Here is a 25,591-nt window from a genome sequence, read left to right as displayed (position 1 = left end):
AAATTTTTCATTCAGTTTTAAACTAAAAAAACAAGGTTCTTATTCAAATTATTTTGATTATTTCTGTTTATAATAATAATAATAATAATAATTGTTATTATTGATGTTACTATAAAATTTTATTACAATCATTTATATAATGAATTTAATTTATTTAATAAAATGAAATTAAAACTTTCATTTATAAATGCTTTGGTTTAAATGTAATATTATAGTGAACAATATTGTGGTTAATTATCAGTTTTACATTATTTTAAAAGAATTAGATTTAAGTAGAAACGTCATATTTATATATGTATTAATTAAATATACAAATATTAACATAATTGTTTATATTGCTAATAAAAATAGATTAATTATCTGGTTTTTTTTATTTAAGTGCATTATTATTTAATTATAATATATTTAAATGAAAAAGTTATAACATGTTTATAATGTAGTTATATATTTATATTTTATTGTAGTGAACATTCTTTTTATATTTTTTATTATTAAAATGCATTATAATTTAATCAGTTTTACTTTATTTTTTAAGTTAGATTTAAGTAGAAATGCCATATTGTTATTTGTATTAATTAAATATATAAATATTGAAATAGTAATTATTTATATTTCTAATAAAAATGGATTGTAATTAGCTGTATTTTTAAGTGCATTATAATTTAATTACAATATATTGAAATGAAAAAAAGTTTATAACATATATTTATTATATTTTTATTGTAATGAACATTTTTTATATTATTTTTAATTATTAAAATGCATCATAATTTAATTATAATGTAATCAGTTTTATGTTATTTTAAAATTAGATTTAAGTAGAAATATTGTTATATCTATTAATTAAATGTATAAATATTGAAATAATAATTATTTATGTTTCTAATAAAATATATTGTAATTAGCTGTCATTTATTTTATTTAAGTGCATTATTTAATTATAAAAACATTTTTATATTATTTTTTATTATTAAAATGCATTATAATTTAATTATAATATATGATCAGTTTTATTCAATTAGGTTTAAGTAGAAATGTCATATTTTATATGCATTAATTAAATATATGAATATTGAAATAATAATTATTTATATCTAATAAAATTTTATTACAAAGATTGTAATTAGCTGTAATTTTTTTAAAATGTATTATAATTTAATTAAAATGTATAAATGGAAAAAATGTTTATAACATGTTTATAATATAGTTATATATTTATTATATTTTATTGTAGTGAACATTCTTTTTATATTATTTTTTATTAATAAAATGCATTGTAATTTAATGATAATATATTATCAGTTTTACATTATTAGTAAAATTATATTTAAGTAGAAATGTCATATTTTTATATATGTATCAATTAAATATATAAATATTGAAATAATGATTATTTATATCTAATAAAAATAGATTGTAATTAACTGTAATTTATTTTATTTAAATGCCTTATAATTTAATTATAATATATTTAAATAAAAAAATGTTTATAACATGGTTATATATTTATTATATTTTATTGTAGTGAACATTCTTATATTTTTTATTATTAAAATGCATTATAATGTATTATATATAATTATAATATATTATCAGTTCTACAGTTCTATATTTTTAAAATTAGATTTAAGTAGAAACGTCATATTTATATATGTATTAATTAAATATATAAATATTGAAATAATAATTATTTATATTTCTAATAAAAATGGATTGTAATTAGCTGTAATTTATTTTATTAAAATGCATTATTTAATTTTAATATATTTAAATCAAAAAATGTTTAAATGTTTATAATATAGTTATATATTTATTATATTTTATTGTAGTGAACATTCTTTTTATATTATTTTTTTTATTAAAATGCATTATAATTTAATGATAATATATTGTCAGTTTTACATTAGTTTTTAAATTAGATTTAAGTAGAAATGTCAGAGTTTTATGTGTATTCATTAAATATATAAATATTGACATAATAATTATTTATATTTCTAATAAAAATAGATTGTAATCACCTGTAATTAATTTTATTTAAATGCATTATAATTTAATTATAATATATTTCAATGAAAAAAAGTTTATAAGATGTTTATAATATAGTCATATATTTATCATTCTATTGTAGTGAACATTCTTTTTATATTTTTTATTATTAAAACGCATTACAATACATATATATATATATATATATATATATATATATATATATAATTATAATATATTATCGTTTTACATTATTTTTTTGAATTAGATTTAAGTAGAAACGTCATATTTATATATGTATTAAAGGTCCCATATCGTCAAAATCAAAATTTCCTGGCTTTTTTCATGATAACTAAGGTCTAGGGGCTATCTAACTACCATATGAGTTTCAAAACAGTCAATCCACAGTAAACTGCACACAGCCTGCTTAAAGTAGCTGTTCATTTTCACGAGCAGCTGTGACTTCCGTAACGATGTGACGTCCGATCGACTCAGTCACCGCCTTCAGTCACAAACCAACGTCCCACCCTCCTTTTGTCAAACCCCCAGACAACAACGCATCCATTCCATTGAGCAACAACAACAGGAAAACAAGTGGAGAAAACCCTGTTCAGTCGATAGATGTCAAGCTACGATCATTACACAGGCTTCAGAACAACGTTAATATAAGAGACCAGCGGCACGTCAACTTCAGCCTCTTTCACACAGCGATTCCGGTAAATACACGGATAATGTGTCCCACGATTTGTTCCGGAATTGTTTAATTTGGTTCATTCACAGTTGTTTTCCGGAATCTGTGCGTGCTTTACACACAAACCATAAAGACATGTGACGTTTGGATGTGAGATGTAATGCGACGCGTACGTTTCACTAAACTGAAACTAACCTGAACAAACTGTGCTTCAGTGCTGATAGTGAGGAGCTGGCTCTGCCTGATGATCGCTGTTTCATTCCACTTTGCACGTAACATTATTTTTCGTTGTGAAGAGTCGCTTGATAACGTGCATCATTACTACAACACTGCCTTTAGGTTCTGGCTTTGGTTCACACAGTTCCCGTAATTTTCCAGAATCAGCGCGCATTGTGAAAGGGGCTTTACTAAAGCAACAGTTATGTAGCCTACTGCATTCGGTGTTTGTAAAAGAAAAAACATTAATGATCATTCTAAAATATCCTGTTGAGTATCAGCTCTCTCTATTGCTCTGAGCTCGCTTACGCTTACAGCATACATGACCGTAGTTACCTGTGATTGGCCTGGTTGTGCGTCACTCAGAAAACAACAGGCCAATCAGAAGAGAGGCTCATGAATATTAATTAGATGGGCCAAAATCGACCTGTTTTTGACAGAGCTCCTAAAAAAGGAGCTGTAAAAATATATTGAGATGGATTTTGGCACTTATACCGCAAATATATATTCTTAAGGACATCAACAAATAAAATAAACCTCCAGAAATGTGTACGATATGGGACCTTTAATTAAATATATAAATATTGAAATAATAATTTATATCTAATAAAAATACACTGTAATTAGCTGTAATTTTTTTATTTAAATCTTAATAATTTAATTATAATATATTTAAATGAAATAATGTTTATAATATAGTTATATCTTTATTATATTTTTATTGTAGTGAACATTTTTTATATTGTTTTTATTATTAATAGTTAAATAATTTAATTATTATATATATTATCGGTTTTACATTATTTTTAAGATTTAAGTAGAAATGTCATATTTTTATATATATTAACTAATATATTGTTATCACGTTTTGAATTATATTAAAATCTATATAAATATTGAAATATTTATATTTTTAATAAAATTAAATTATGTAATTGGCAGTATTTTTATCATCTAAATGCATTATAATTATAATATATTTAAATAAAAATATTATTTATTTCTAACATGTTTATAATGTAGTTATATATTTATTATATTATTAATATTATATCATATATAAATATGTATGTATGACATTTCTAATTAAATATAGAATAATAATGTAACACTGTTAATTAACCATAATAATGTTCACTGTAATATTTTTAGTCAAAAATTTATTTTTTTTATTATTATTATATAAATTAAGATAAAATTCAATTTATTGTAATAACAACATTTAATAGTAACCATAATAATAATATTTAAAAACATTATAATTTAATTAATATATATTTAAATCTCAAAATATATATTACTTATTTATAACGTTTAATAATATGTATATATGTGCGTGTGTGTGTGTGTGTGTGTTCATGTTAATATAATTAATTATAATTGTTATTATTATATATATAATTTTTATCAATATTTATAATTTTTTATTTTTAAGTGATATATATTTAATTTCCATTTAAGTCTAATTTTAAAAAATAATGTTACAATTTAAATCTAAATATTTATTAATTAAATTCCTATTTTTATACTACTAAATCAATTAAAATAAAATAATTATACAATTTATAGAAGCATTATACAATTTAAATAAATTAACAATTTATATTATAAAAATAATTATATATAATTTTATTAATATTTATAATTTATTATTTTAAATAATATATATTTAATTTCCTTTTAAGTCTAATTAAAAAAATGTAACAATTTAAATAAAAATATGTAGTAATTAAATTCCTATTTTTATACTACTAAATCAATTAAAATAAAATAATTACACAATTCATAGAAGCATTATACAATTTAAATAAATTAACACTTTATATTATAAAAATAATTATTTATAATATTATTATATTATTTATTATATTGTTTCGTTTTTTTAATTATGATGGTCATAATTTATGTTTTATAGGTTAAACAAAATCAAATCTAAATCTTTCCTTAGGACTCGCTGCATGTCAGCGCATTCACAATCAATTCATTTTTATACATTTTGATTTATTTTTAGTTTGAATCCCACTTTGCATCAAAGCTGAAAATTCATCTTAAATTGCTGCAGCTCCACAACTTATGGTCTCAACTTCAGAGTATTTTTTTTTTTCGAGAACACTATCTGAGATATATTGACCTACCTATCGATTAGGCTATATTTGGGGAACTCCGTGTACTCGGTACAATACAGTGTTGTACCGTTCTTGCCAGAAACATCAGGTTGCGTTAACCTTAGCTGAAGGGTACATAGCAGACATCTCAATGAGCTCTGCTGAGTCAGAGCCTCCTTGTTCCTTAGTAGTCGACATCAGACCTTCTGTTTCATAAGGGTAAGCTCTCAAGAGCCCCAATAAGACCCGTCAACACCTTTCACACCTCATGTGTGATTAATGAACCTGCTCTTCACTCCATGCAGATTTAGCTATTTATAGTTTATTTCTGAGTTTTTAAAATAAGTTATAGAACATTAATTCCTGACCAGGCTTCTCTGTACCTAAGGTGAGACTTATTTGTGAAATAATAATTAAATCAAAAAATGTTTGAGTAAAAAAAAAAGGAACAATTGTTTATTTCATTTTCTTCTTTTGATTTTTTTACTTAATTTATTATAACTATTATTATATTTAAAATATAACAATATAATTTGCTGTTTTATTATAAATCTAATAATAATACACTATTTTATTGTATTATATATTACAACATATGGCATAATATGGTGTTTTATAACATTTTTATTATTTTTATTCTCTATAAATATTCTATGTGAAGGGAGAGATTATATATATTACTATAACTTTATTTATTCATTATTTAATTTGTTTATATTGCAATTATTAATAATAATATGATTATAATAATAAATAACATGGCGTAATATAATGTTTTTAATATTTTTAAATATTATAAATATATTTAAAGCATATTACACCATATGTTTTATTATTATTATTATTATTATTATTATTATTCATATTTACTATATTCTCTCTCTCTCTCTCTCTCTCTCTCTCTCTCTATATATATATATATATAATGATATAGTATATTTACTAAGAATTTATTTAATTTATTTATATTGGAAATATTAATCATAATCTATTTTGTAGTAATACATATGACATTGAAATAGTAATACATATTAATAATGAAATAATACATTTAATACTGTTCTTGTTTTTAATCTTGTTTTTATTATATAAACAACTATTTTACTAAAAAGTTATATTAAAATTATATAAAATATAAAAAATAAATATAATTGTGTAAATATAACATATAATAATGTATTATCTTATTTTTTTAGAATATTTAAAATGTATGATGTTTTATAATGTTTAAAATATTGTTACATAACATATTAAATCGTCACATAAAAAAATAAAAACATGAAGTAAAATAAGCGATGCATAATGTGCAAGTGTGTTATAATATATTATTATATGATATTATTTTTAATATCATATTCTATATTATTATATTTAAAATATAATACAATATTTGTAATATTTATTCTCTCTAACTATTTTAATGATGAAATAATAAATATAATAGTGTTATCTTGTCCATATATGTAGAGAGATGTTATATATTGATACAAAATGCATTTATTTGTTATATTTCATTTATTGATATTGTAAATATTAATAATAGCATTCTATTTTGTAGTAATAAATATTAAATTTTAAATTATTAAATAGTAAATATAATAGTGTTATCTTGTTTTTATTACATATTTTTTAAATTGAAATAAAAATAAACTGTTAATATGAAAAATTCATATTTATATTAACAGTTTTTATTTATATTTTAAATATAAGCATACTAAAAAGAAGAAAACACTATTTTATTGTAAATATATTATTATAGAAGTAGTAGCAGTAAGAATAATACTTAAACAAATTATAATGTATCACAAACATATAACTTATATTACAATAAAACAACATAATATGAATGAATGAATGAATGAATGATGCATTTATATAGCGCTTTCATTGTGTATTGCCGTACACCCAAAGCGCTTTACAATCATATAACACTATCATATAAAAATATGTATAAATATAGTATATAATAGTGTTTTATCTTCGTTTTATTAGAATATTTAATATATATGTGACCCTGGACCACAAAACCAGCCTTAAGTAGCACAGCTACAGTGTTTGTAGCAATAGCCAAAAATACATTCAAAATTATCAATTTTTCTTTTATGCCAAAAATCATTAGGATATTCCATGAAGATATTTTGTAAATTTCTTACAGTAAATATATCACAACTGGACAACTCCAGGGTCACACATTATGTTTTATAATTTAAAATATTGTATTTTATTTAAAAATATTAATAAAACATAAAACTAGTCGAACCACGTGATTAGTCGGTTGTTGGACAAGTTCAACAAATTTTCAACTGTGACCCATCCCTAACAAACTATGACTAATAAGTGCATTGATTTGTGAAGTCTCAGAAAGGTGCGCTGTCCCGTGTCTCATAGGTGGAAGAGTTCAGGGCTCGGGATGCAGAGAAGGGTTTGAAGATCGCTCAGATGCTGGAGGGCTTCATCAGCAGGAAGGTGGTGAAGCAGACGGTGATGACTGTGGTCTATGGTGTCACGCGCTACGGGGGCCGCCTGCAAATCGAAAAGCGACTGAAGGAAATCGATGATTTCCCTAAGGTGAGGCTCGTTGCACTTTGGTTAAAATTAATATAGATAGACTAAAAAACTGTGGGATGAAAAATGACTCAAGAGTTTCCATGTGAAACAAACCTTATATTGCTTGATGTTTGAATGGATGTGGTTGGATCCAAGTTTTCAAGCCAGAACCTGCAACAGAAACTCTCTCAGATTAATTACAGACATGTTTTTGATGGAAAGAAGCCTCAATCTGGTTCCTTCAGCCACATCTCATGTGCTTTTAGTCATACAAAGCTCCTACAAAGCTTCCAAAATCCATCTCCATGATTTCTAGTTACAATATCTCACAAAAGTGAGTACACCCCTCACATTTCAGCAACCATTTTAGTATATCTTTTCAAGGGACAATACTATAGAAATGAAACTTGGATATATTTTAGAGTAGTCAATGTGCAGCTTGTATAGCAGTATAGATTTACTGTCCTCTGAAAATAACTTAACATACAGCCATTATTGTCAAAATAGCTGGCAACAAAAGTGAGTACACCCTAAGTGATAACAGCAGTATGTTGTTTAACCAAGCAAGGCCAAATGTCCTATTCATCATGTTTATGTTTTTGTCTGCTTGGCAGGACCATACAAAGTTGTGTATCTTGTATTAGAGCAGTTCAAATTAGGTGCTTTAAGTACAATTCTCTCATACTGACCACTGGATGTTCAACATGGCATCTCATAGCAAAGAACTCTCTCAGGATTTGAGAATTAGAATTGTTGCTCTCCACAAAGATGGTCAAGGCTATTAAATGTTCAGTAACACCGTGAAACCGAGTTACACTACAGTGGTCAGGGTCATACAGAGGTTTTCCAAGATGGGTTCCATTCAGAACAGGCCTTGCAAGGGTCAATCAATGAAGTTGAGCACTCGTTCTGTGCATCAGGTGCAGAACCTGGCTTCAAAAATCAGATGCCAGCATTGCTTTAAAGGTTGCAGAAGTAGAAGGTCAGCTTGTCAGTGCTCAGACCATATGGCGCACACTGCAACAAGTCAGTTTGCATAGGCGTCGTCCCAGAAGGAAGCCTCATCTGAAGTTGGCTCACAAGAAAGCCCTCAAACAGTTTGCTGAAGACAACCTGCCCAAGAGCATGAATTACTGGAACCATGTCCTGTGGTCCTGTGGGGCATTCTTAAGCGTAAGGTGGAGAAGCACCATGTGTCTAACATCCAGCAGCTCTGTGATGTCATTATAGAGGAGTGGAAGAGGATCCAGTAACATCCTGTGCAGCTCTGGTCAATTCCATGCCCAGGATGTTTAAGGCAACGCCAGATAACAATGGTGCTACCACAAAATATTGACACTTTGGACAAGTTCACTTAGGGTGTACTCACAGTAACAGTAAATTTAAACTGCTATACAAGCTGCACGTTGACTACTCTAAACTATATCCAAGTTTAATTTCTATAGTATTGTCAATTGAGAAGATATGGTTCTTGAAATGGTTGCTGAAATGTGAGGGGTGTTCTCACTTTTGTTAGTTACTGCATGTAAACTTTCCTGCTTTTCCTTACATTTCCGCTCAACTTAAAGGTAAAGATAAGCTTCGTAATGCAGATGACATGAACTTTAAGGATTTACTTTCTCCTCCATTTGCGTCAGTCATGATTTCCCCAAGTGCGGCTCTCTGTGGGCCACCATAGAAACAGGTGACGCTCTTTACGTAGAATGAACGAGGAATTATCACCTATAGAGTCAAGGGATCTCATCTCCGGGTTCTGCTTGCTAAAGCAAAACTTCTGATTATTAAACTTAAACGTGTTTTGTTGTGTTTCCTTGTTCAAATCTCAGGCCTTTTTTGGTGTCTTTGATTCCATGAAGAACCTTCAAACTTTTCAATTCCACAAAAGGTTCTTCATAGTGGAAAATGGTTCTTTGGACTTTTAAAATGGTCAAAAAATGTTTCTGTTTAAAGGGTAGTTCACCCAAAAATTAGAATTCTCTCATTTATTACTTATCCTCATGTCGTTCCAAACTTCATTCATCCTCTGAGCACAAATTTAGATATTTTTGATGAAATCTGAGAGTTTTCTGGTCAGAAAGCTCTCAGATTTCATCAAAAATATGTTAATTTGTGTACTGAAGATAAACAAAGTTCTTACAGGTTTGGAAAGACATGAGGATAAGTAATTAATGACAGAATTCAAATTTTTTGGGTGAACTATCCCTTTAAGAATTGTTCCCTAAAAAGTTATTTGGATAACCAAAAATAGTTCTCTGTGGTAAAAACCCACTTTTGAGCCTGAATTTTTTAGAGTGTATTTGTGAATCTTTTGATTTTACTTATTGTTTCCTGACATACGTAGGTAAATGCATGCAAGTATTATATTTATGCCCTGATGTGACCTTTCAGGTTTGGACAGAGCATCCACTGTTGTGTTTGTGTGAATATCTAACAGTATGCTATTTTCAATCCACAGGACCACATATGGGATGCTTCACATTACCTGGTGAAGCAGGTTTTCTGCAGCTTGAAGGAAATGTTCACTGGGACAAGAGAAATTCAGGTACATAATATCACAGTCCCTTATATGCTTTAATGATCAGGACTATTGTATTTTTAAAGGAGTAGTTCACTTCAGAACAAATATTTACAGATGTCTTGTCATCCAAGATATCCATGTCTTTCTTTTTTTAGTGGTAAAGAAATAGTTTTTTGAGGAAAACATTTCAGGATTATTCTCCATATGATGGACTTCTATGGTGCCCCTGAGTTTAAACGTCCAAAATGCAGTTTAAATGCAGCTTCAAAGGGCTCTAAACTTTTTAACCTCAAACGGTCGTCTTGTCTATCTCCGTTCGAACTCCCATCTCATTTTCTCCTCCAACTTCAAAATGGTCCTACATCGCTGCAGAAGTATGACCCAGTGTTTGCAAAGTGAACGTGCAAAGAAGATCAAACGGCCTTTACAAAAAAGGTAAAAGTGATGCACGACCGATCATTTCACTAGAAAAGACTCTTCTTCCTCGACTGGGATCATTTAGAGCCCTTTGAAGCTGCATTTAAACTGCATTTTGGACGTTCAATCTCGGGGGCACCATAGAAGTCCATTATATGGAGAGAAATCCTTAAATGTTTTCCTCAAAAAACTATTTCTTTACCACTAAAGAAATAATGTGACTTGTGTGGTCACATTTACCATTGTTTAGCAAAATTTCACTGGTGGAATTTCAATAGGAATTTACGTGATTTGGAATTTTACGTGAGCGCAAAAGATTTACACATTCAGATTTCGCAACACTTTCAAGTTGGTCATGTGGATTTGTCATGAAGACCGACAAAAAGTTGTTTGGTTTAAAAGTGACTTTTGTGTGAACTGTGTGATCTTCATTCCACTATACTATTAACAGTAGACAGTGGACTCTTTTTAACAAAACTTCACAGAAACCTTTCTGTTTAATTTCGTTTTTATAAAATGGTTTTGTTTTAGTTAAAGGATTAGTTCACTTTCACAATAAAAATGTCCTGATAAATGACCTCACCCCCATGTCATCCAAGATGTTTATATCTTTCTTTCTTCAGTTGAAAAGAAATGATAGTTTTTGAGGAAAACATTCCAGATTTTTCTCCATATAGTGGACTTCAATGGGGATCAGCAGGTTGAAGGTCCAAATTGCAGTTTCAGTGCAGCTTCAAAGGGCTCTACACAATCCCAGCCGAGGAATAAGGGTCTTATCTAGCGAAATGATTGGTGATTTTCTGAAAAAAGATTAAATTTATACAGTTTTTAACCACAAAGGGGATTGTGTACAGCCCTCTGAAGCTGCACTGAAACTGCAATTCAGACCTTCACCCCATTGATCCATTGAATCCATTGATTCAACCCATAGAATGATTTCTGAAGGATCATGTGACACTGAAGACTAAAGTAATGATACTGAAAATTCAGCTTTGCATCACAGGATTGCATTAAATTACATTTGAAAATATAAACATATTAAAATGTATTCAGATATTTCACAATACATCTATTTTAATCAAATAAATGCAGCTATGGTGAGCAGATAAGAGACTTCATTCAGAAACATCCTAATGGCCCCTTACCAGCCTTTGAACAGTAGTGTTCATCAATGGTTTTTAAACAAAACCCAACCCTTGTTGCTTCTCCCCTTTTTTTTGAATGAAAAGAATATTTTTTGTGAATTACCAGATATAGTTCTCCCATGATGCAACTGGCTTCGGCTCATGAATTACAGCTGCAGGAAACAGAAAAGAAATGAGCGTCCCTGGTGCAGTAGATCAAGGACCAGCCGCTCACTGTCTCCTGTTGCACCCCCCTGGGGAGACGAGCAGACAGGCAGAGCGAATGTGAAATATCCCCCACTTTGCCTACAGACACAAGCAGCTTCCTAAATAGGTCAGATCCTCGGGAGGGCCGGCAGTCGAGCCCAGGTAGTCGGTCATTCCCGTTACCGGCAGAATGTGAAACAGGAGCGGGAAATGGGGGTGGGAGGCAGTGTGGGCCCCAACTGTTGGTGAACGCTCTGATGAATGGAGCCACTTCAGGCCCGGCCCGCTTCCAGATGAATAGAGGAATTTATCTCACACAAAGCCTTTCGGGGAGAGCACTGGGGACGAATGTGGCAGCCAAGTTGCGCAGCCAGCACTGTTGCTGTGGATCAGCAGGTTTTTTAAACGCTTCGTCTCAGCAACAACTTTCCACCTGTGCGTCTGGACTTTTCCAGCTAGCACAGCCAGAGATGTCTTTATCGCAACTACTTTTCAATTATATAGAATCAATATTTCTACAAGTTTGGTTCTGAATTCTTAATGTATACAAACTGAGTTGGATCGATTGGTTGACGCTGTTCTGACTTTTAAATTTTCCTCTTAGGAATGGCTGACGGAGAGCGCTAGGCTAATAGCCAAGTCTGGGAGAACGGTGGAATGGGTGACGCCACTGGGGCTACCTATCGTTCAACCCTACCACCGAACAAAGAACCAAATGGTAAGTGTTTTATAATAAACTTAACTTAACTCGGTTACTGTTTTAAACACATTGGCCTACAGTTGGACCCCTGGTCCCTTACGGGCCTCCATGTTTTAATGACATAATTAGGGCTATATAGAATCAAATTCCAATGTTTTCTGTTTAAGTTTTTCTAGATTTTGTTTAAATGGATTTGTTAAATTTAAAAGTATATGTCTAATCAGTTTAACAAACTTTTCAAATCTAATTATTTTAATTTTAACAGTAATTGTGCCCAACATTGCAACTAAAATTGCCTGTTACAGTGTCTTTTGTAACTGGTAGTGAGCTGTTACTCCATGGTATATACAGGAATCATGGAGTTAAATTTAATACCTTTTTAAGACTCTTTCAATACATTTTAAGACCTCATTGCCACTTCAAGTTTTAACTGGTTACATAAACAATGCTTTAACTTACATTTACTATATATTGATTGTAAGATAACGCAACTAAATGGTCTTAGTTTGTGATAACTCCTTATCAATGCAACATAATTCAAAAGGGTGGGAACGAAACACAAGTGAATTAATTGAGTGACTAACCCAATGTAAGGTTAATTAGAAAGAGACACCCGAAACAAGAATTAGACCAATAAACAAAACAAACAGAACTTAGTGAAGAGGGAAAATTGTAATGGTAAACACTTGTTGGTTCGCAGTTGTAACATAAGTTTGCTTAAATATATTTTCATAATCTGAGGTAAATTATCTGTTGTTGCTTTCAGTATGGCTATAAATTTGCACAAAATGATATTCAAACTCACATTAGACACTTTTAACATTGAATAAAGCACATAAGCGCAATAAGCTTTGTGCTTTTTGCAATAAGTTTTATTGTCGCAATAAGCTTTTATCGCAATAAGCTTCGTGTTTTGTTACTTTTGATATGAAACAAAGTCTCTGCTGTTTAATGTAAAATTTTTGATTTTTCTTTCATGCCAAAAATCATTAAGAAATTAAGTAAAGTTCATGTTCCATGAAGATTTTTTGTAAAATTCCTACTGTAAACATATCAAAATGTAATTTTTGATTAGTAATATGCATTGTTTAAAGGTGATTTTCTCAGTCTTTTTGATTTTTTTGCATCCTCAGATTTCTGATTTCAAATAGATGCATCTCAGTCAAATATTGTCCTATCCTAACAAACCATATATCAATAGAAAGCTTATTTATTGAGCTTTCATATGATGTATAAATCTCAGTTTTGTCAAATTTAACCTTATGACTGGTTTTGTGGTCCAGGGTCACATATTTGGTGACCATAAACTCATTAGTCAGCTAATAAAAATATCTCCAGAGAGGAGCATTTAGCTAAATACTTGCACCATATAACATTTTCATTATAATTTGTGACCCTGAACAACAAAAGCATAATAAATAAATAATAAATAAGCTTTCCATTGATGTATGGTTTGTTAGAATATTTGAAAATCTGGAATCTGAGAGTGCAGAAATCTCAAAATATTGAGAAAATCATCTTTAAAGAAGTCCAGATAAAGTTCTTAGCCATGTGCATTACTAATCAAAAATTAGGTTTTTATATGTTCATGGTATGAACTTTACAAAATATCTTCATAGAACATCTTCACTTAATATCCTAAAATTTGCTGTACAATAGCAAATACCAGCAAATACCACCCATTCAATACAAATCCACACAATTGAGAATTATGCTTGGGGATGAAAGATTTCCATAAGCAGATTTCACAACTGGTTCAAGTTGGTCACGCAGATTTGCCACATTGACCATCAGAAAGCTGCATTGTTTGAAAATGACCTTGAGGCCACTCATTTTGGTTTTAGCCAGTTGCCAGGTTTGTACTTGAACAGGTACTAGATTCATTCGACATTCTCCCTTTTTCTAAAAGACGCGGTAAGTTCTTCTATTTCATCATCTTTGAGGTCTTTCGCTGTACTTCCTCAGCAGAATTCAGCAGGGGGTCCGACCTCTCTTTCCGCCCAGCGGGCGCTCTCTCCCTCGCTCTCCATCACGGCTTAGATCTCCGTAGCACTGCTTGTCAAAAAGGTCTGGGAGTGAAACAATGAAGTACTGTAACACGGCAGAGGTTTTGCATGCAGACGGCCTGCGCTGCTGTCAGATAGCATCAGCAACAGAGCTGAGGCGGCACAGCGGTGGCCTGTAGTGCGTGCCGAGATCCAGCAGAGAGCATCTGGCAACCCGTCTGTGTTACAGCCGCTGAGCATTTGCTGCTGCTGCTGTTGCTGGGTGTGGCTCAACGCCTGATACTCGATTCGGCAAAAAGTGCTTATAGTTGAAGAAACGCCCTTAATGTGCTGGGAATTTTTCCCGCTGTGTTTAAATGAATATGCAAACATTGGCTAATATTTACCTGCCTTTGGAATTCAAATGACTGTACAGCTGATGTCATTTGGATCTGATTGACATGGGTGTGCCGGTTTTCTACTTCATTCCTGTACAGTTGTGAAGAACCGAACCCATTCATTCCACTGTCATTCCCGGGAACATGTGTAATGTCATGTGCCCGGCCTTTACCCGCTTTCTTCCTACTGGTCCTCGTATCTAGGCAGTGGAAATAATGTGTAATAGCACCCTAATGGCCTGTGTTGTCCTCAATGGGGTTCTGCTCTTGTAAAGGTGCCATTGTTGGCTCTTCCTTTGTAAAAGTGTCACTTGCCCTTTTCCAAATGCTTTAAGATATTGACCTCTAAGACTAGGAACTATAGCAGATAGATCTTTCTTATTTTTCTTGTTTATAATACCAATTTGTTACTATAACACACAATGTATTCACAGTTATTTTAAAAATACACTGCTGCTGATTTTTAATGGTTTTTAAAGATGCTAATCAAGGCTACATTTATTTGATCAAAAATACAGAAAAATGTAATATTGTAAAATATTATTTCAACTTTTTAACTTTTCTTTTCTGTTTCACATTTTAAAATGTAATAATTATTTTCAGCATCATTACTCCAGTCTTCAGTGTCACATTATCCTTCAGAAATCATTCTAGTATGCTGATTTATTATCTTATTATCAATGTTGAAAACAGTTTTGCTGCTTAATATTTTCTTTTTGGAGGCTGTGATACTTTTTATTTATTTATTTGATTATTTGATCAATAAAAGGTTAAAAAGAACAGCGTTTATTTAAACAAGAAAGGTTTTCTGGAAATATCCACTACTGTTCGAAAGTCTAGGTTCAGTAAATTTGTGTTCTTTCTTTTTTTGAAATAAATTGATACTTTTATTCACCAAGGATGTGTTGAATTAATAGAACGTGATTGCATAGATTTACATTGTTAGAAAGGATTTATATTTTGAGTAAATGCTGTTCTTTTTAACTTGTTATTCATCAAAGAATCCTGAAAAAAAGAATCACAGGTTCCAAAATTTTAATTATTTGGCAGCACAACTGTTTCCAACATTGATAATTCTAAAATTAGAATGATTTCTGAAGGATCATGTGTCATGTAACAGTAACAGCTGATGAAAATTCAGCTTTGCATCACAGGAATAAACTATATTTTAAAGTATATTAAAATAAAAACCATTATTTTATTTAATAATGTAATAACATTTTGCAGTATTACTGTTTTTCTGTATTTTTGATCAAATAAATGCAGCCTTGATGAGCATAAGAGACTTTAAAAAACATTGCAAGTCTTACTGATCCCAAACTTTTGAGCGGCAGTGTATATCAGAATTTGTTGCCTGAAGCCTGCAGTATATGTCAGTGTAAACTGAAATAATAATAATTTTAAAGGGAAACCCAGATATTAACTTGTATATACCGTAAATTATGTCTTTAACTAAATAATGTAGTAGAAAACCCTTGATTTTCCTTATTTAAAAAAAAATTCACATAGTATATTTTGGACTATGGGGGGTGCCTTATTTTGATCATGTGAAATGGTTGCATGCTATGAGATATTTGTGCTAGCTGTTGCTATTTTTAACACAACACAACCTGGAATAAGCAACTCGTAAAGAAAATACTGATACGATGCCACATTGTGCGGCTTTTTGTTGTAATTGTCAGTTGAAGGGAAACAAGAGAAGCGACGTAAGTCTTCACTGCTTTGCTAGTGATAAGAACAGGAGAAAAGAATAGTAAGATGCCTGTGAATGTATAAAACTTCTTAAAGACCTGCGTCTTTGTTCTCTCCACTTTAGCCCTGATGCTTTGAGGCTTTTAGTAGATCACAGCTACTGAAAGAGCTTACCAATGGCAGAGACAAGAAACGCTAGATGCCATCCTGGCCACTGAAGGAGTTTTTCAGTGCGGATTTTACTCTAGATCTGGGGTCGTTTGAACTCCTTGTGGGGAAAATTAATGGTATCGCATTTGGTTTAACCCTATGCTTATATCTATCGCCACCTGTAGGCGCTTTTAGTAGCTGTGGTCATCGTATCACCATTTTATTTTCCGAGTTGTGTATTCTGTGTTGTGTTGTGGTAAAAATAGCAACAAGTAGCACCAGTAGCTCACCGACTGCAACCATTTTACATCATCAAAATAATGGCGCCCCCCCATAGTCCAAAATATGTATAAACGATGTGGATTTTTTAATACCGTAAATCATGGGTTTTCTACTACATATTTCAGTAAGAGACATCATTTGCGTTATATTAAGTCTTAATACCCAGGGTTTCCTTAATATTTTTAGTAATACTTTGTTAAAAAAGTTTCCTTTAAGATTTTCGATTAAAAATTTCCTGAAATTTCACTGAATCTCTACTCTAAATGTAACAACCCACTTCCACGAATGTAGGTCATCACATTTTATTGGACTTTTATGGAATTTCTGATGAAGGTTGTCATTAGTGCCCTCATAAATTCTTCACCGTTTAAGCCCTTTTCTTTTACTGAGCAGGAGGTGTGAAGGCCATTTATGGCATTCAGCATGTTAAAATCCTACTCGTGTGAACGCTGACTGTTTGATGACAATATAATTAATGTATTCAGTGCTTATGTTTCAGCTTAATTACGATGATATTCAAATTATAATGGTTCACTTGCTAAATTTAGCAGGGAAGCATTGGCTTAGCTGAAATTTATGCAGTTTCACAGTTCTTATGCGCCTACTGGCTCCTTTCCTTCAAAGATCTGTATGTCCATCGTGCATTTTTTTTACTTTAATGAAGGCTTAGATGTATCATGCCAGCATATGAAGGTGGTCCATCTTGTAATGTATTATATAGGTCACTAGGTACATTACTACACACATTCTTTTTGAATGGAGCACCCTTTAATCCTCATAAAACAGTTGATAGGTCAAGGTCAAAGGTTGTACATGTACAACACCATTTAGAGCATCAACCACGTTATAGTGAGTCTATATTTATTTCACCTAGCTGTGGAGACACGTTAGGCGGTCACACCAGGGGTTTGCAATTCCCCTGTAAATGTCACACTGACCAGATTAATGTAGCACCATCAAGACCCCCATTAATCACCTGCGAGCCCCAGCTCTACCTCCACCTGTTAGCCGTACCACCCCCTACATAGATGAACCTGCATGATGGATCTTAATGACCCTTAATGGTGTTATATAAAGGATGAGTTTTACAGTCCCTTTTTATGGTTATCTCTTTTATTATAGTTTTCGTTTCATTAGCATATTGGGTTATTTATGTCTGAGGGAACCCGTAGTAGTCTGACAGACTTGGCAGATCATCAGCTTTGTGGTTTCAAGGTATCTGGGTCTTCTGCGCAGAGTGCAGTTTGCTAATGAGGATTTTTGCTGTGATTGAGGCTCAACTGTTTGACAGGGTCTAAGAACCTGATACGTGAGGAGCATTAAGCTCCGCGCAGACCGTATTGCAAACCTGAGCTTCTTCATTAATGAGAAATCAAACATCATGGCTATTTATTCCTTCTAAAAGGGAATCACGAAGCCACCATAAAATGGTTTTAAACCAAAAAGAATGGTTTTATCTAGCGAAGCAATGTTTTTTTTTTTTGTTATTAAAAATCTGCCTGAACTTGTTTGAAGCTGCATTTAAACTGCATTTTGGAAGTTCTAACTCGGGGCACAATAGAAGTCCACTATATGGAGTAAAATCCTGAAATGTTTTTCTCAAAAAAACATAATTTCTTTACGACTGAAGAAAGATAACAAGGATCTTGGATAACAAGGGGTGAGTACATTATCTGTAAATTTTTGTTCTGGAAGTGAACTACTCCTTTAAGTTACAACCGTCATGTGTTTTAAGAGGTGAGTAGTTTGTTACTTTTACTGCAAATTATTATTGTTTTAAGTTGACGTCAAAATTCACCATTAAAAAGAGATGTTTTTAAAAAATTGTGTTTGGAATTTTTCCATGTAACCTATCTGGGTGTTTTTCTTCTGCCGTGCGACTCTTTAACTCAGAAGAAAATCCAAATCAGTATTAATCTCAACCCCCTACTTCAAATGTAATCAAGGAAACGTTTTCTCATGCTGCATCAATGAGACACTTCATCTGAGGTCACCTCTCCGTGATTCAATCTCTTGCAGCCCACCCTGATCTTTCTTTACATGGGAAATGGCATATTAATTAGATGCCAGGGAAATGGCAGTGTAATGCCGTCGTAACAGAGTAAACAAATAAGCCAGGGTGAAGTCGGCAGTATTTATTCAGTCTTTGTGGAGCGCTGTGTCTGTTGATAGGGGAAAGGAAATTACACTTGGGAGGGAACCAGACTTGGGATATGCATCAGTAAAGCTCGCTAATGTGATTGTTTGCTTTTAATCAGTTTAGGGGTCACTTTTGGAGGCTGAAATGTTTCTTTCAGAGGCTATACGTCAATCTGAAGAAAAACAGTCTGGTAATTCTGCAAGGAAGACAACCAGCGGGAATGAAAGCCGTTGGGAATCATTTGTTGCCTTTGCTTTAGTGGCCAAACACTTGCGGTGTCCTTGGAAAAAGGGGAAACGTGATTTCCCCTGGGGCTTTTATGGTGTTCCTTGTCTGCAGTCTGATCCCAAAAGGATGTCAAGCCCCACTGCAACTCTTATGACCCAAAACGCTACTTTTTTGACTTCGACATCCTGCTAATTGGCTAAAGCCGAAGTTTCGCCCGGTCTGAAAGTCAGATCAAAAACGAGGTGCTTTAATATGTGCACCACAACATTTTTTTTTTATATCAGAAAGATCAGTGCTGTGCGTTTTAATTGATCCTTCAGCAAAACACAGTTGTTTTTGTAGAAGCCTTGATGAATACAACGGATATTTCAAGAGTTTTCCCAGAGGACTTAACCAGGCAAGAGGTCACCGGTGGTGTAAAACCTCTCTCTTGGGGATGCTGAAAGATTAGAGAGTCTAACCGTGGGGCTCAGATGGATGCGTTCAATAAAAGAGGTGGTAGCTTTGTGGATAGCTGGAAGCTTGTAATCCTAAATGCTGCCCTTTTGGCATAAAATATAAGATGCTCATGCAGGAGACTGATCAAATCCCGACGGCAACTTGTCTTGATCCCATTCCTCCTCGCTTTCTGCATCATACTCCTACTTCCAGTCTCAGTAAAATGGCTAAAACTCTTCCTTTTGGCTTTCAGATTCATGCAAGGTCTTTTGTACTTGGCCATCTTGTTGAATTCTCCAATAAAGGACACTAGAGAACAAGTGAAGGAGATACAGCTGCTCTTTTGCAACATGCTTTTTTTTCAAGAGCAGGCAGCTGTCCAAGCCAGGAGTCATTGCACTTTAGATAGGAACCCCTTTTCAACTGTCTGGGCATCATGCCAGCTTGACAACATGGCTTGTTTTGGTCCCGTCTTCCCTGATCAGGACTTTTAGTTGCGCCACCAGAACCAGTGGATCGGGAGTATATTGCAATTACCCATCGAAAGTAAGGTCTTCCTCGAGAGCTTTTGAGGACGTACATTGACTCCTAAGGCCTGGCTCGCCCCCATCACGCCCCTCAATGTCTTTTCGATTTTGTTGTTCCTGTTAATGAGCTTTAATGTGCTCATAAATCATTGCAACAAGGGCTACTTGTGTCATTTTGCCTGGCACCGGGAGTGTCAAACTTAGATCCTGGAAGGTCACTGTCCTGCAGAGTTTAGCGCTAAGCCTAATTAAACACACCTGAACCAGATAATCAAGGATAATCAAAAAACTTTGAGCTCTACTCACTAGGACAGTGGCCCTGAAGGAGCGGAGTTTGAAACATGTGCCTTACCCCATTCCACAAAATTAGAAATTCAAAATGGACACATTAACCCAGAGGTTCTCAACTCTGGCCCTCGAGATCTATTTTCTTGCTGAGTTTGGCTCCAATCTTGATCTAACTCACCTGCCTGTAACTTTCTAGCAATTCTGAAAACCTTGATTAGCTTGTTTAGGTATGTTTGATTAGGGTTGGAGCTAAACTCTGCAGGAAACCCGAGGGTCCCTGCATTAACCCTTTTCACTTCACTTTTTTACCCCACTTATGCCCCCTTCACGTTCTAGTGAACCCACACACCAGTTTACCAGCAAAGCCTTTTACCTTACTGTCCCCGTCAGCACTTTCTATACATTTTCCTTTTGTTTGTCCATCCGTCACTGTCAGAGACTTCATTCCCTGTCATCTTGCACTTCTCCTTTGAATTGAGCCGCATCAGGGTGGGCTCCTGGGGCGCCGTGGAGACTAATCAAAGAAGTAATGTGATGGAAGCACCCCTGACGCTGACAGTTCTTATACTGAGAGCAGTCACTCACTCGTGGGTTGTAGCCCGACCTCAGCGTCTACATGATGGACGCCAACCTTTACTAAGGTTAAGATCCTGTTCTTTAATGGCATTGTGTCAATATTAGTGGTTTGTGGGGGTTTCTGGAAACGTTTGGTCAGTCTCAGATTAAGAGACTCACTCAAATTTCTATCAATGTTTTTGAAGGGGATCAATAGGAAACTTGAAGGTCAGTCTGGCGCAGAAAGATGAGGAGATTGATTGCAATATTCGTATGCATTGGTTTATATTAGAGGTTAGTGTAGTAAGTTGGATAAGGGTCAACTGATATCATATTTAAACTTGGAACATTCAACAACCCAGTTAATGCAGATTTTAACCCAGTTTAAAAGCAGTACCATTGCCACACAAGCTGTTTGCTTTTATTTTCATTGTAGTTTCTTTTTCATGACGCACTCTCTCGCCTTCTCTTGTTTTTTTCCCAGCTCAAGAGCAGCAGCATGCAGAACCTCAACGTCCATATAAGTCATGATGCCAATGAGTAAGTACCTTTCTCTTACTTTGACCCCTGTATTGAGGTTGACCTCTGACCTCTCCCCACATTTTCATGGCTTCTTTTTAGGTGTATTATTTACATGGATAGTGATTCATTTGGCATTTTGAATGATGTTTCTGTTCTCTTAATCTTTTCAAGAGATTTTGAACAATAATTCAGCTGCCAAATCTTGAAAGTAAATTGTATTGAATTGTTTTTGATTAAAATGGGAAGGGGGGGTTTGACTCAATGAAATCTAATAAAAAGTAATTAGTTAAGAAGACATGCTATGAAAAATGAAAACTAAAACATGCCATATAATAAAAAAATCAAACTAGCAGCTAGCATAGTTAACCCAAAAATGAAAAATGCCCCATGATTTACTCACCCTCAAGCCAACGTAGGTGTATATGACTTTATTCTTTCAGACAAATACAATCTGAGTTATATTAAAAAAATATCTTGGCTCTTTCAAGCTTCATAATGGCAGTGAATGGGTGTTGAGGTTTTGAAGTCCAATAAAGTGCATACATCCAATTATAAAAAATGCTAAGGGTTAAAAAGGTCTTCTAAAGCAAATTAATGTGAAAAATTTCCATAGTTAAAACTTTATAAGCCGTAATCTCTAACTTCCGCCAACTGTTGTACTCGCGTTAGGGTATGATGTAGGTGTAGTGTAAGCTCTAGTGAGAATATGCTAGTCTTGCAAGAACCAAGTTTTGTTTACAACAAAGGAAAGCCAGTCTCCTCTTGGCTTATATCGAAATCTTTCATCGTTTTTCTTTACAAATCCTCATTTTGCACTTTTGTTTTGTTCTGTCCTCTGCGCTTCCATGTTTGTCGCTTCTCACTGGAGCTTACGCTACGCCTAGTCATTTGTTAGAATGCCAGTCTTTGCTATACGTTTCATTTTTATTTGATTCCTTATATACAGTATCACTGCACAATACCCCACAGAGCACAATAAACAATTAAATAGTAGTCTTAAACAGCAAATTTGAAAGTAACAGGAACACCTAAAAGAAGCGCCTGTGTCATGCAAGTGTTTGACACTATTCTGGGCCTGTCAGTGGATGGCCAGAATTCATTATCATATACAGAAACCCCTGGAGGATATGAAAGAAGCAGAAAGTCCCTCAGATGAGAAGAGTGGCATTTCGTGTTGAAATGTCACCGCTGCACATCCTGTATGTCATTTACTGAATGGAGGGCTACCCGGAATGAACAATGAATTAACATCATTGCTGGTTTTGTCATCTATTGATGAGTACTTCCAATGGAAACCAAATATGTTTTGACTTATTTGAGTTAGAATTGTGTTGTTTCTGAATGTAACAGAGTTTTAAATAGTAGGATGTCTATTCACCCAAATGACGTTTCACCTGAAAGACTTGCTTGCTTCTGTGGAACAGAAGAATAGATTTATATATATATATTGTAGAATGTGCTCATTGCTCTTTTCCGTGCAATTACTATGAATGGCCACTGAAGCGTTCAAGCTTTAAAGAGATAGCTCACCCAAAATACAAAGTACCCCATGATTTACTCATCCTAGGTGTATATGACTTTCTTCTTTCAGACGAATACAATCGGAGTTATATTTTAAAAAAAAATGTCCTGGCTCTTCCAAGCTTTAGAATGGCAGTTGAGATTTTTTAGTCCAATAAAGTGCATACATCCATCATAAAAAGTGCTCCACACTACTCTGGGGGAATAATAAAGGCCTTCTAAAGTGATTCAGAGTGCTTGTGTAAGAAAAATATCCACATTTAAAACTTTATAAACCGTAATCTCTAGCATCCACTAACTGTCATTCACACTTTCACGAAAGAGTGGCCTTCCAGCCGATGACGTAGGACCTTGTTCAATCTTTTTCAGTTTTTTGTCAGGTGTGCAACCATTTGGTTCTAAAAAAGTATAAAACTGTGCTAGCTAAAAGAAAATGTTGACAAAAAAAATATGTATCCAAGTTTTGTTGATATTGCATAATGAGAGCTTTCTAAGCCATTTTTTTGTTAGTATTTTTGACTGGAAACTCCACAGATGTAACAAGGTTGGAGAAAAATCCCAAGAAAGTACAAACATTATTCAGTTTTTAGAGGGAAGTTGTTATACCATGTGTAAATAAAGACACCAAGTTTTAGTCCAGTGTGATAACATGAACTAGCATTTTCGGGGAAAAAAATGGTTAAAATGACTGGAACACAACATGAGGACTAAATCTTTATTTGTGCTAAACAGAAGAACAAATAACATACAGATGAGTATATGATGACTGAATTGTAATTTTTGCAAGAAATATCCTTTAAAGCCTCTCTGGAAACAGTTTGTTTACGTGGCGGCAGTATCTTTGCTTATTCAACTCTATCTCCAAAATTTTCATGCATAGACAAGCACACCGTCATCCACCACTTTACCATATGTTCCCGAGTCAATCATCTTTTATTAAACAAACACTTCTGTGCTTCCCACCGAAAACCCAAATGTTCAATCCGTACGCAAGCATCTGCTGTTTTAATACCATCACCTCATTTCACAGTTTCAATCCTCGCAGAGCTTTTCCCAGGCTTGGCTAATACCACTCGAAGATGGGAGTTATCTTGCTGACCTTCATCCAAAAGCCGCAAGGACGTGATTAAAAACCACTTATGACGGGCCTCACTTGTATTTCTCTATCACGGCCTGTCATAGACAACCATACGAGTACGGACTATCACAGGAATCGCATTAACAGAAGCCAGAGTGCTGAAAGGGATCTCCCGTTTCTCTAAGATGGCGGCTAGACCGACAGCCGCCACTGTGATTTGTACGTCACTCTCAAGCTTGAGAAATGGCCTTGGGTGTCCATGCAAGGGCTGTTCTTCAGATATGTACTTCTGATGCCAATGTACTAGATGTCAGTCACACTTCTAGGTGTTGAAAGAAATCTCAAGCTTATCCAGTAGAAGCGCTCTAATTTCCCAGAGGACAGTTTCCAGGTGGGATGCAGCTGAAGAAGCTTGTTCAAGACCAGCTAAAAGCAAAGACCTGATCTGAGTTTCACACAGACCACAGACCGATTCAAAGATCCTTCATGCGCTCTAATTAGAGGCTGAATAGACCCTTATTAATGAGGAGACTTGAATAAATGATGAAATTACGAGGGTGGCAGCAGCTCTCTTGTGGCCAGTGACCTAAAGCCCTCGCTGAATTCTCAGAAATGAACGCCAATGCAGTGTCATTCTGTGAAACCTAAAGATTGTAGATAGATAGTTCGTTCTTGATAGCTTCAGTACTCAGTATTCATATTATATAAATTACCATTCAGTGGTTTAGTTAGTAAGTTAGTTACTTCAGAACACAAATTAAGGATGTGTTCACACTTGTCATGTTTGGTTTGATTAAAACGAACTCTGGTGCGATTGCTCCGTTAGTGCGGTTCATTTGAGTAAGTGTGAACGCTGGCATCCGAACCCTGGTGCGCACCAAGCAAGCAAACCAAGACCACTAAAAAGATTGGTCTCAGTCCACTTCCAAACGAACTCTGGTGCGGTTCGAATGAAATATGAATGCAACACAAACCAAATACTTCTAAACAAACCAAAAACAGGAAGTAATGACAAGATGCGACACTAAGGCCCCAGTTAAATGCGACCCAATTCTGATTTTTTGCTCATATGTGACACAGATCGGATCTGTTCTATGACAGTGTAAACGGGTAAAAAAAAAACGCATGCATTTGGATATTTCGAGATCGGTTTCAGGCCTCATTCACATGTGGAAAAAAAAAAAAAAAAAATATATATATATATATATATATATATATATATATATATATATATATATATATACACATATATATACATATATATACATACATACAT

General features: G+C 33.2%; 1 protein-coding gene across 1 annotated transcript in view; it reads left to right on the top strand.

The window, feature by feature from the left end:
* polrmt (polymerase (RNA) mitochondrial (DNA directed)) overlaps positions 1–25,591 on the top strand; it is a 74,709-nt gene that overhangs the window by 35,877 nt on the left and 13,241 nt on the right. Inside the window, exons 13-16 of the mRNA XM_073844126.1 lie at positions 7,387–7,566; positions 10,001–10,087; positions 12,416–12,529; positions 21,679–21,734. Coding sequence (XP_073700227.1) covers positions 7,387–7,566; positions 10,001–10,087; positions 12,416–12,529; positions 21,679–21,734 — 437 coding nt within the window. The remainder of the gene's footprint in view (positions 1–7,386; positions 7,567–10,000; positions 10,088–12,415; positions 12,530–21,678; positions 21,735–25,591) is intronic.

Source organism: Garra rufa, chromosome 7 (assembly GCF_049309525.1).
Source record: "Garra rufa chromosome 7, GarRuf1.0, whole genome shotgun sequence".
NCBI classification, from domain to species: domain Eukaryota; kingdom Metazoa; phylum Chordata; class Actinopteri; order Cypriniformes; family Cyprinidae; genus Garra; species Garra rufa.
Note: the sequence above shows the minus strand (reverse complement) of the source record. Positions and strands in the feature narration are given on the sequence as shown.